The sequence below is a fragment of the Beta vulgaris genome, chromosome 8, assembly GCF_026745355.1.
Source record: "Beta vulgaris subsp. vulgaris cultivar EL10 chromosome 8, EL10.2, whole genome shotgun sequence".
Taxonomy (NCBI): Eukaryota; Viridiplantae; Streptophyta; class Magnoliopsida; order Caryophyllales; family Amaranthaceae; genus Beta; species Beta vulgaris.
In genome coordinates, this window is record NC_079209.1 from 52,330,853 (window position 1) to 52,343,425 (window position 12,573).

At 36.6% G+C, this 12,573-nt stretch overlaps 1 protein-coding gene across 1 annotated transcript; it reads right to left on the reverse strand.

The window, feature by feature from the left end:
- Positions 1 to 7,254: 7,254 nt before the first annotated feature.
- Positions 7,255 to 11,155, reverse strand: LOC130589940 (triacylglycerol lipase OBL1-like). Its single transcript, XM_057391594.1, has 5 exons — positions 11,038 to 11,155; positions 10,137 to 10,309; positions 9,482 to 9,515; positions 8,033 to 8,682; positions 7,255 to 7,563 (listed from the first exon to the last, which is right to left on the reverse strand). The coding sequence occupies exons 1-5, from the start codon at positions 11,153 to 11,155 to the stop codon at positions 7,255 to 7,257; spliced, it is 1,284 nt and encodes a 427-aa protein (XP_057247577.1).
- Between the last annotated feature and the right edge of the window lie 1,418 nt (positions 11,156 to 12,573).

Here is a 12,573-nt window from a genome sequence, read left to right on the forward strand (position 1 = left end):
GGGAAAAGGGCAGTGGTTAAGGAGATCAGTTTCGGGGACAGGGGTGGGGTGGGGTCAGGGGTGGGCAACGTGATGTGTTTCTTGAAGCAAGAATCACTTAATTTAGGCTCTTTGATGTATTTTAGTGACTTTTGTATATGAAAGATCGAATCTTTATTGAATCTTCATCGAATCTTGATTAAAAGGATGGTTCTTTATTGTTTCTTGCGCTTGATGGTTTATTTAATGAAAATAGTAACAAAATAAGATATAGTAACCAGGATATGGAGAACTTCAACTAGGGTTTTCGAATTCTCTCCTAAATCTTTAATAACCAAACATTAACTCTATTTTATTAATATGGCCGAAATTTTCTATTTATATTACAAGAACCCTAACTTAACTAGTAAAGCTTAAAGGATAGAGATAAATAACTAACAAACTTATCTATCTTTATCTTAAAGGATAAAGATAAATAACAAACTAACTAGTCTATCTATTACCACACGCCTATTTTAAGATAAGTATAAAAATAAGACTCCTAATTAGACTCAATGACAAATTAATTAGACTCCTAAGTAAAATAGGATTCCTTCATCACTCAAACACTTAAACTAAATCAATTAAAAAGCAATTAAACTACATAGTCTCCTAACAGAACTAGGATACTATATAGATGTCCTAACAGAACTAGGACTCATCCCTAAAGGACCTTAGCCACGCATCACAAGGGTAAAAGACAGTGAAAGGGGAGCAGGAGAGAATAATGAAATGAAAAAAAATGGAGGAAGAAGAACCAGAGCAAACAAGGAAGAAGAGGTAAGTGTCACATAAGCAATTTTCCTACACCAACCAGTCATGCCCTACTGGAGGAATTTTGGGCAAAAGTTTGTATTATTTAAAAATAATCAAAAGTTTGTATCATTGCGAGAGAATGAGCAAAAGTTTGTATTATTCTAGTTAAAAAATCCAATTTAATTTGTACTGATTTCATTATATGTATGTTATGATTCAAACAGTATTTGTACCTTGTTTGGTTTGAAAAAGAAGCTAAGGCTATGTGAATTTTTTGTTGTTGATTCTATATCTTCATTATATGACTATAGTTATTTTTCTAAATTCTATTGTCTAATAAATTTACAGAGTTTGTACTATGGTGTTGTTGTTTTGCAATATTTTTGATGGTGTTGCAGTTAAGAAGGATATAAATGAATGTGTCATCTTACTTTAGATGATTTCTTTGCTGCAGAATTAACCGTGCTCGTCTGGCAAGTGTTTGGAGTGTGATTTACACTGATGGTTATTGCTCTTCATGTAACTATTTGATTGACATTCAACATGTCTTCATGTAACTATTTGATTGACATTCAACATGTGTAAGAAGAATATGCTTACACATGATTTAGTGTAGACTTTCTCTAAACCCTTACTTGTTGCTGAATTTCATCTCCATTTTAACTTTGAGAAAGCGGATATGTCCTTCCCAAGCTCGTGTGCAAATTTTCTCTTTGTAAATTTTCTCAGGTTTTAAGGTCACATATGTAATATCTTTTCTAGTTTTATTGTAATATTGACAATTTTAGAAAATTTCTCATAAAGATTTTGTTAACTTATACAATAATTTATACTTTGATTTAGATGTTTGAAACTTATGTATTGCGAGCTAAACATTAAAAAAGCGGCTATTCGTTCCCTGTTTGGTGTGAGAGAGGTGGAGAAGCATGAGAAGTATTTGGGGGTCCCGACGGTTATTGGTAGGTCGAAAAAGGTGATTTTCTCGGTGCTTAAAGAGAGGGTGTGGAAGAAGCTCCAGGGTTGGAAGGAAAAACTTTTATCTCGGGCAGGTAAAGAGGTTCTACTGAAGGCGGTTATTCAATCTATCCCTACTTATATGATGAATTTGTTTGCAGTACCAGATTGTATCTTAAACGAAATTAATGCTATGTGTCCCCGTTTTTGGTGGGGTGCGAGGGGTACTGAATGAAAAATGCACTGGATAAGTTGGGAGAAACTGTGCCTTCCTAAATCATATGAAGGTATGGGTTTTAGGGATCTAAAGGTTTTCAATCAAGCTCTTTTAGCAAAGCAGGGTTGGAGGCTTTTGTGTGATGCAAATTCTTTAGCTCACCTTGTGATGAAGGCTAGGTATTTTCCGCGAACATTATTCTCGAGTGCTCGAAGGGGGTTCGACCCTAGCTACGTGTGGCGTAGTATTTGGGGGGCTAAGGCCCTTCTATTGGAAGGCTTGAAGTGGAGAGTTGGTGATGGTCATAGTATTAATGTTTGGGAGGATTCTTGGTTGCCTGGTGATTCATGCTCGGTGGTTCCCACTCCTAACATTGAAAGTCCCGCAGATTTGCGAGTTTCGGATCTAATTGATCGGGGGGTACTTGGAACGAGCTAGCTTTGCCAACTCATTTTACAAGTAATGATGCAGCTTTGATTCGAACAATACACATTAGTAGGCGCATGCCCGAAGACATTCAATACTGGTGGCCGGCTTCGAATGGTGAGTATTCCACAAAATCTGGGTATTGGCTGGGTAGACTTGGTCATTTACGGGGATGGGTGGCTCATTTCGGGGGTGACCATGGGGTGGCGTGGAAGGCCGTTTGGAACCTTGATGGTCCTCCGAAATTGAGGCATTTTGTGTGGAGGGCTTGCACGGGGGCCCTGGCTACGAAAGGGCGGCTTTGTCATCGTCACGTTATTAATGATGGGGCGTGTACTTTTTGTCATGGTGAGCGAGAATCTGTTTTACATGCGCTTTTTCACTGCTCTCTTACAGCCCCCATTTGGCGAAATTCCCCTTTTTTGAATTATGTGGTGGATGGTCCAGTAAGTTCTTTCATGGAGTTCTTTATATGGATCCGGCCGAAACTTGCAAGTTCCGAGTTATTGTCTTTCTTAGCACTGGCGTGGGCGGCGTGGACGTATCGAAATTCGGTGGTTTTTGAGGAGCCATGGAAGAATATTGAGGTTGGGGCTGTGGGTTTCTTGAAACTTGTGAATGATTACAAAAGCTACGCGACTTTGGTTCATAGGGCTGTGAGTGTTTCACCATTTCCGTCGAGGTCGGCTTGGCTTCCCCCTACTGCTAGCTGGTACAAGCTCAATTCGGACGCTGCCATGTTGGGGGAGGAGGAGGTTGGTGTTGGTGTGGTTGTGAGGGATGTCCATGGTGTGGTGGTTATGCTTGCTGTTAAGCGGTTCCAAGCCCGGTGGCCCGTAGCTCTCGCGGAAGCCATGACAACACTCTATGGGTTGCAGGTGGCTCGAGATTTTGGTTTTGTATCGGTTGAGCTCGAGTGTGATGCGCAAAATCTTTCTCAGGCTATTTTCTTGTAGAATTTTGGTCGATCTTCTTTAGACCTTGTGATTGAGGACATTTGTTTGCTGGGTGCTAGTCTTGATAATTTTTCTATTTCTCATGTTAAAAGGGGAGGGAATACTGTAGCTCATTCGGTGGCTCGTCTCTATCCATCTAATGGGGTGGATGAAGTTTTTGTACACTCTTTTCCGCAAGGTATCTTAGCCTTGGCGGAGATTGATGTTTCCTAATAATATTTATTCCTATTTTCCCCTCAAAAAAAAGCTAAACATTAAAAAAAAGAAACAAAAAAGAGCAAGGAGCGCAACAGGGCAATTGCCTTATTCCTCAATAAATGGTTCTCTATGAAGGCAAACAAATAAGGCGACTTAATAGGAGTTGCCTTCTTTGTTCTATCATTTAAGTCTTGAGAAGTGGAGGTTGCCTTCTTTGTTCCTATCTAAAGGGAAACTTTGTTGCCATGGTTGTCCTCAAAGAAAAAATGAAAGTTGCCTTATTTGTATAGCTAAGAGGACGATAGTAAGTGCCCTCTTTGGTAAAAAAGCGCAAAATGATGTTACCTTCCTTGAACTTAGCAAAGAGCGCAATTTTAAAATATTTACCGTTGAAACCTAATACAACGGTCCTACCGTAGCAAAGTTAAGGGCAAGTAATTTTGCCCTCTTAAATTAAGAGGATAATTTTTTTGATCTACAGGGGCAATTTTACTTGCCCTCTTTGACCCTAAATGTTGTAGTGAATGACGTTGAATCAATGTATGGAATACTGTTGAATTATGTCTCTTAGATTTGCCTAATCTGTAAAAATCGGAGTATTGAGAATATTTTGTTTTTCTTCTTAAAGGAGAATATATTTTCTTAATCAACCTAAATATCTCCAACGTCTACACAATGTCACTACTTTTCATATATATACCTCTAAGATAAGAGATACGGGGTGCTATTACTACTCATGTTGGGGTTCGAGAAGTTGATTTCCATGATAGATATCTGGATCTTCCGACTGTGGTAAGGAGATCAAAGAAGGTGATTACTAGAGGAGTGAAGGAGAGAATTTGGAAGAAGTTACAGTGATGGAAAGGGGTGGTGCATGCTATAGAAAGCTGTTCGGGAGGTCATGATAAAGGCAGTGGCCTAATCTCTCCCTACCTACACTATGAGTGTTTTTAAGTTCCCATCTTCTTTTTGTGATGAGATTAGATCCCTTATTACACAATTCTGATGGGGTCAGAAGAGTGGTGAGAGAAAGATTCATTGGGTGGCGTGGAAGAAGCTTTGCAGACCCAAAGCAGAATGAGGCTCAGGATTTCGAGACATGAAATTATTTAATTGGGTCCTGTTAGGCAAACAAGCTTAGAGATTGACGATGAACAATGGTAGTTTGATTAACCAAATATTTCGAGCTAGGTACTTTACCAACTCGTCTTTTATGGAGTCTGATCTTGGTAACAATTCGAGCTACACATGGCGCGACATATGGGAGGCGACATGGGTACTAAGGAGAGGGATGATGGCGTGTTGTTGATGGGAAATCTATACGGGTTTGAAAGGATGCTTAGATCGCGTCCCTGGTACTCAAACCAAGGGCGGATCTATTAAGGGTGCTGGGTGGCACGTGCCCCACCAAAAAAAAATCGGATTCTTTTTACTTTCAAAGTCAAGCAGATTTTTACAATAGGTTAAAACTAAAACGCGCGCAATAATTGCATATAATGCAACTTGGTCTAGTGGTTCTCTTAGTAACTTGTAATTGCTAGCTGTTGCCGCGGCCCCGTGGGTTCGACTCCACTACACGCATGTTTTGCTTTCTTTTTTCTTTTCTTTCTTTTCTTTCTTTTCTTTCTTTTCTTTCTTATTTACTTAATACCTTTTGTTTTGTTTTGTTTTTTCTTTTTCTTTTTTACTTCTTACTCTTTCTCTTCTTTATTTTAGCATTTTTCCTTCTCCATTTTGAATCATCATTTCATGTTTTAAATAGTCTCCATCTCCCTGAATTCTAGCTCTAGTTTTAACCATTTTTTGTTTGTGATATAACGATTACTTTTTCTTTCATTTATAAATAAATGCAACAATTTGACTTTCAACATTATTCAAATAATATATTAATTATGACCAAGATTTATTTACAAATACTTAAAAATAAATTTTATTATTTACAATTTTGTTTTGATTTCTATTTACATTAAATAAATTTATATCAGCTTCTTATAAACTTTAGTAACAAATTGAAATAAAAGTTGCATTTGTTGATGAATGTGAAAGTCAATATGTTAGATATACTAAAAATGGAGATAGTATTGAATACTTAATATTATTTATTAAGGTTGTAAAAATTAAAGTGTTGCATTGTTTTAAAATATGATATTATGATTTTTCTTTTGTAATTTGGTGCCCCCCAAATTCGAAATCCTAGATCCGCGTCGCGTAAAATTTTATCGCCGTGAGGTAATGCAAATGTTGATTTGGAGGTAGGTGCTTTAGTTCGTTGATCCAATTTCGAAGACCTGGAAAGATGATCTTGTCTCAACTCTTTTTCTTCCTTTTGAAGCTGCTAGAGTTCTAAGTATCCTTATAAATCATAGGCTCTAGGGGGATAAATTATGTTGGGACTTAGAGAAAGACGGATGTTACTCTGTTAGATCGGCTTATAGAGCAATAAGTAATGATGCTTGGTAATTGAGTGAGGGGCCTTCGACTTCATCAAAGGATTCATGGAACACCATCTGGAGTGCTGCAGTACATGCTTCCCCACGTCAAACTATTTGCGTGGAGGGATTGCCTTGATTCCCTTCCAACCACACTTGGGTTGAACCGCAGGATGAGTAGTTTGGACGTTATCTATGGCATTTGTGGGGCGGTGAAGTAATGAAGGAGACAACAATCCATGCCATTTTTGCACGTGGCTTGGTGCAAAGTGTGGGGGAGGTAAGTACCCTTGATCGGATGTGATAATACTGTGGAGTGGTGGTCTGAGAGTTTCAAAAAGTTGAGTGAGCAGAAGGTGAGTTTGTTTCTCACGCTATGTTGGTCCATTTGGAGCACACGCTGCAAAGCACCCATGGAAAACGAGTTTCGTAGTCCATAACTTAATTTGGGCATATGCTTTGAAGGTTTAATTTGTAAGGAGGTGCAGGAGGGGGGGGGAGTGGGTCAGTATAGGGTGGGGGTTGTCACTCAACAGGTGCAGTGGAGTGTTTCTAAAGAGGGGTGGGTGAAAATAAATGTGGATGCGGGTCAGGTTGGGGAGTTAGTAGCGGGTCTTGGAGTTGGTTGAAAGGACCACGAAGGCTCGGTGATGGGCTATGTTGCTGTCCAAGCTAAGCATCATCAGGGTAGGATGCCAGGATTTCCAAAGTGCTCGAAGGCGTTAGATTTGCAATCAGATGGTGGTATTCCGAAGTAATCATTGATAGTGATTGAATTCAGTTGATCCAAGCGCTTAAAAGTCTATTTATAGGTGCTAGTGATTTTCATTTGGTTGTAGAGGATATTTTATCTTTGAGTTCATGTTTAGATGATGTAATGTGATCGTTTGTTAAGAGGTCCGATAACAAGGTAGCACATGTGCTTGCTCACCTTTAATATTGGAAAATCGGACACCATTGTTGAGTGCATAATATCCCTGAAAAAATTGTTCATCTTGTTTCTCTTGATTTATTAAATTAGAGCCCTTATAGATTTTCCCTAAAAAAAACAGATAAGAGATACAATACATGTACAGGAACCAAGTTCTTTTTCACTCAATTATATACATACGCAAATCATACGTAAGTAACACATGCCTCCGAGACTAGCATGTATATTATTCAAATCTTATAACATACATACAAAGATAGGTAATGCGTCATACACGTAACACACGTAAATGTAGGAAACTATAACTATTAGTTAATGCATCGTTCATACATTCAAGCATAAAATATCGTCTCCAAAACCTCGTGCATGCTACTTACTAGAAGTAGTAACAGTAGTCTCTTTGGATGCCAACTTTGCAGAATAATATTCAAATAAGTCATCCGAGGCCAACCTTGTAGAGTTGATATAATTTGGGATGAGATGATCTACGAGACAAGGAAAGAGGATCCCAATAAATCTTAACGTTAAGAGAAACCAATTCTCTTTGTATTCTGGTCCTTTGATATATCCGATGATAAATCCTCTTATCAGCTCCCACACTGCATTTAGCCTTGCTAGTATCACATAGTAGAATAATTTCATTATCTTTTCTCCCTTACTGATCTCATCTTCAACTATCTGCATTCATCGTTATTTCACAATCATATGTATGTTGAATTCTTTTTTTTTTATGTAAGATGAATATCTATTACATAAGTAAGGGGGAAATTAGGGACCCCATTTTGCAAGGGGTAAGAATAGAATCTCTATCATAAGAGTGGAAGCAGTGTCTTCAACCAACTAAACCAACCTTGATTCTTTATGTTGGTGGAACTTTTTGTATGAATTTTGTTGAATATCATCTGGTATTTATTGATTACTTGATGTCACTCTAAAAATGTACTTCCTTTATAGTTTTTTTTAACTTACCTACTTTGACTCTATGCGTCTACAATGCACTTGTTTGATCATAAATCTTTTTTAATTATATTTTAGTGAAAATTATAACGATCAAATATTAATAAAGTAATCCTATTGAGACGTATGATTAAAAGAAATCAAAGGAAGTATGTATGAGTGTCATATATATGCATAATGTCATGCTAACCTTTCCTTGGTATAAGCTGTTAAAGTGGATGCTTGGCCCAAAGTGCTTGAACGACATTGTGGCGTGACCTCGCGGAGGAAACTTAGGCACAACATCACAGCCATAAACAATTCTGTAGTACTTTATACCATGTTCTCTTAACTTCTTTTTCATAAACTGACCAAAAGTTCCATTTCCAACTCTTGGTTGGCCATAAGTATAAATTCCCTCCATCTTATCTAACAACTCCACCTCTCCATGCAAAGATAACACTGCAGGAAACAGAATTGCAAGTGCACCACCATAACTGTATCCCGTCATAATGAATTTTGCATTTTGATTAGTTGCTAGAATTTCTTTGAGTTTTTCTCTAATTGTATAATAAGCAAGAGGGTGTTTAGGGTCTTGTTCTATTTGTTTAGGCCAATAACCACAAAACTCTCCAAGGTAATTATCATCTTGACGAGTGTATTTATTAAGACCCAAAGCTAACATGTAACCTAAATGAGTTTTTCCCAATCCCTCAATTTCAATAGGTGAGATATTGAAATCAGTGCTCAGTTCATCTGCTAAAAAAGGTGAGGTACCCTTAAAAGCCACCACTATCACATCCCCATCAACATTTTCCTCTCGAAAGATGAAAGCTTGTGTTGTTGGTTTATGTTGGAACTCTGCAAAAAAAGTTTTAGTGAATAATGACATATATGAAATACATCTAATAGTGAATAATGACTTATACACCAAAAGTTTATAGTAGTCTGAACACTAAGTGAAAAAGTCGGAGTTCGGTCCACATACAAGCCCAAAGGAGGTTCCTAACTAAAACCAATTGGTAATAGTAGGAGTAGCTCCTCTAGCTTATATTGTGGTACTTTCTCTCCTCTTTCTCCAATGTGTGACATCTCACATGTGCACAACACTCCCCCTCACATGTGAGTGTCCTTAGAACTAAGGCATACTGGTAAGACAATCATCATTGAGAATGATCGTCCAATAGAGGGACTTATCCAGTTGTATGATAAATGCCCAATATGAAAGGCCTAACAACCTTGGGCTCTTATACCATGATAAATTTGATATATGAATGAAAATGGGTCTGGGCAACCCAGTATGGAGAAGGAGAGTTTGGTCCACATACAAGCCCAAAGGAGGTTCCATACTAAAACCAATTGGTAATAATAGGAGTAGTAGCTCCTCTAGCTTATATTGTGGTACTTTCTCCTCTTTATTCAATGTGGAACATCTCACATGTGCACAACATACATGGAATTCAACAATTTCCAATGTTCTTTAATTTCTAGCAAACAATCAAGATTCAAGAAAACTAAAATAGTTTGAAAACCAATTTCTTAGATGATTAATCTGACTAGTCTTCTTCTTACTCAATCTTAGTCGATCATGTTACATCCAGTGTGTACCATTGTAGCTTAAGAAATGATTGAATGCATGAAAAATTGAAAACCGTCTTACCATTGTAAAATATGTAATAGCCCACGAACTCCATCTGCATGCATGAAAATCCAAGGAAATAGCTAATTTAAAAAGATTCCCATGTAATACAAGAATAATAAATATGGAGATAGATGGCCATGCTATGAGAATGGAAAATGGACATGAATCAATTACGTAATAATATGTACGATTTTTTTTTCACAAAATTCAATTTATTTATTTTATTTTGTAAACAGACCAATAAATTAGAGAATTTTTAATTGTTGTTTGTTAGTTGAGGATACAATGGTAAAAGAGTGAGGATGCAAAGTCCTTCCCTCTTCACTTGTATATATACTTCCTCATTCTTTTTCATGTACACAATTTTCTTTTCAGTTTGTTTTTTTTAATTTATATATTGTTGCTTTTTCTATTTTTGGTAATATATCACATCTATGCTCTCCACTTTTTCTATCCATGTCATTCATTTTTTTGATATTTTGACCCTTTGCTGTTTCTCTCTCACACTTTTCAGTTTCTCTTTCCACCTTTTCAGTTTTTTCTCATGTTTTTATACTTCCTTCTTGGTTCTCTCCCAAAGTGAAGTGAGTATATTAAAAAGAAACGGATGGAGTACTTCATAGACAGATAATAAAGATATACTACTAGTCTACTACATTAGTCTACTACTCACCTTCCAGCGTTGACAAATTGTTGTTTGGATAACAGCTTTATTCTCGTAAGCCAACTTAGATGCCATCACTGAAAGTGCAGGATAGTATCTCCCATCTCCATGCTTTATTTTTTTGTCGAGATTTAACCTAGGGTCTAAAAGTCCGACAACAGAGTAATAATTTTTACTGTCTTCTGTAATCATGTAAAAAACAAATTTCACAATATTAATTCTCATATATTAAAAGCAATTGCCAAATAATAACATGCATATAAAGTGAGGGATAGCTCAATGGTTAGAAAATATCTCTCATTTTCAAAAGGTATTAGGATTAGATCTCACCCCTGACAAATCAGGATTCCTTTTATTTTCCAAATTTGTCAAGGTTTCTCGTTATCAGAAAACCATGCATACGGCGTTGTTCCACCCCATTTCCAAAATAGATAATTATATTAATAGTGTGCTACTCCATGTTTATTTTCCTTTATTTAACCTAGTTATTTTACTTACATGCTTAACGTTTTTACCATATTTTTTTTGGGCCCCGTGATAAGATAAATTTCCTCTAGACTGCACTTACCCAGAAGTCCAACAAGCCCCAAATCCCCTTTCCTCCAACAATATTGAAATTTTTGCTTCAATCAAAATTTGAACCTTGGTATCCCATATAGGAGATAGAAAGCCATATCATTAAACCCACAGATGAAAAATGCAGTCATGTTAAATCTTGTTTATACCATCTCCATGCTTTATTCTATTGTCAGACGAAATAGAATCATTTATCTTCTATGATCATGTAAATACAAAATTATTTTATATTTAGCAATTGTCATACAAGAAAAAAAAAATTATGCAAGCCTTATTCCACCCAAACTACACAGACGATAATGATTCAAAGATAACTTAAAATATTGATACGCACTTTGAGCATTGGAATTAAGAAGATACTCTAATATGGACCCTATTATCTTCAAGGGCTTGGCTATGAGCTTAATCGTCATTTCTATTAAGATAGACTGAAATATCATCATCCACGACATTTCACTACTTTCAAGAGTATTGAGGTTTTAGCGATAATTTTGTGAAGCTACTTGCGATGGTGAATTTCTAAACATAGACTGATCTTATATATATATATATTCATCAGAAAGCCTCAAAGTCCACATATTTATAATTGGCAGTCGCTTGTACGGATATATACCATGCTTAGAAAAAGAATGACAAAGAAAACTTGAACGCTATTCCTATTTTCGCTATTTTTTTTTTGTGATGGCACGCAAATTCTATTTTCTTGTAACTTAGTTATTAATCTGATGTCCAGTCTACACATTTTGGGTGATCTCTCCCATGTTGAGGGAATTTTAGGAACACTAATACATTAGTAAAATCTGACTATTTAGCAATAAAACATGTAAGATGGGTCTTAGAGCACTTACATCATTGAGTTTTTAGGTTCTCCATTGCAAAAAAATGTAAAAAGGGGATCTTCTAGCTGATGTAAGATGGTGTCTCAAAAATATGGCACACCCATATAATAAGGAAGCTTCCCATAATGAAGACCAATCTATGCGCGTCATGTGGAAAGCAATTAGTAGATCCTGGACCAAGGTGTATGATGAGCATCATATATCAGCTCCAAAACGCAAGGCAAGAAGAATGAAACGCACCATTCAACATGCAAAAAGTAATTGATTTGACAGCCAATGTATATTCCCATCACATCTAGTGTACATGTCGAAAATTCAAAAAGTAACTGATTTGACAGTTACTGTTCACCATTTATTAACTGATTTGATGTCAACCGCCATCATTTCTCCCATATACTATTCACCACTTCTCTCTTTTCCACACTCAACCTCGTACATTCTTGGCTTTGTGGTTGTTCATTAACAAAATCAAAATGTACAATGACAGCCCCCCAACTGAAAGTAACCCAATTCCTGAAGCTGATGTCAAGTGAGTAATTTGCAATCTTTGTACATTGTGTGTGTTGATGTTTGTTCACTAATGAAATTCAATATGTACAATTACAGTCCCATACCGAAATATGTCAAGTGAGTAATTTTCAATCTTTGTACACTGGTGTGTTGATGCTTGTTCACTAATGAAATTCAATATGTACAATTATAGACCCATACCGAAATTCAATAAATCACAATGTACACTGATGGTCATTACTTTGATCACTGAAAATCCCCAAATTTACACTCGTATATTATTGTACACTATACCATATGCATTTGTACATTAAAAAAATTATTTCAGCAAATAAATGAGAGAGAAATAGAGTGAATGAATGAGTGATGAGAGAGAAAGAGTTGACCCACTTTCAAAAATACTGCCAAAAGCCAGCCACATGGGCAAGGTGTAGGATGCTCATCCTACACCTCGGTGTAAGATCTAATTTGCGTGTGGAAAAGGAAGTGGGAAAGAAATTCCCACGTGAAAGAAGGCAACG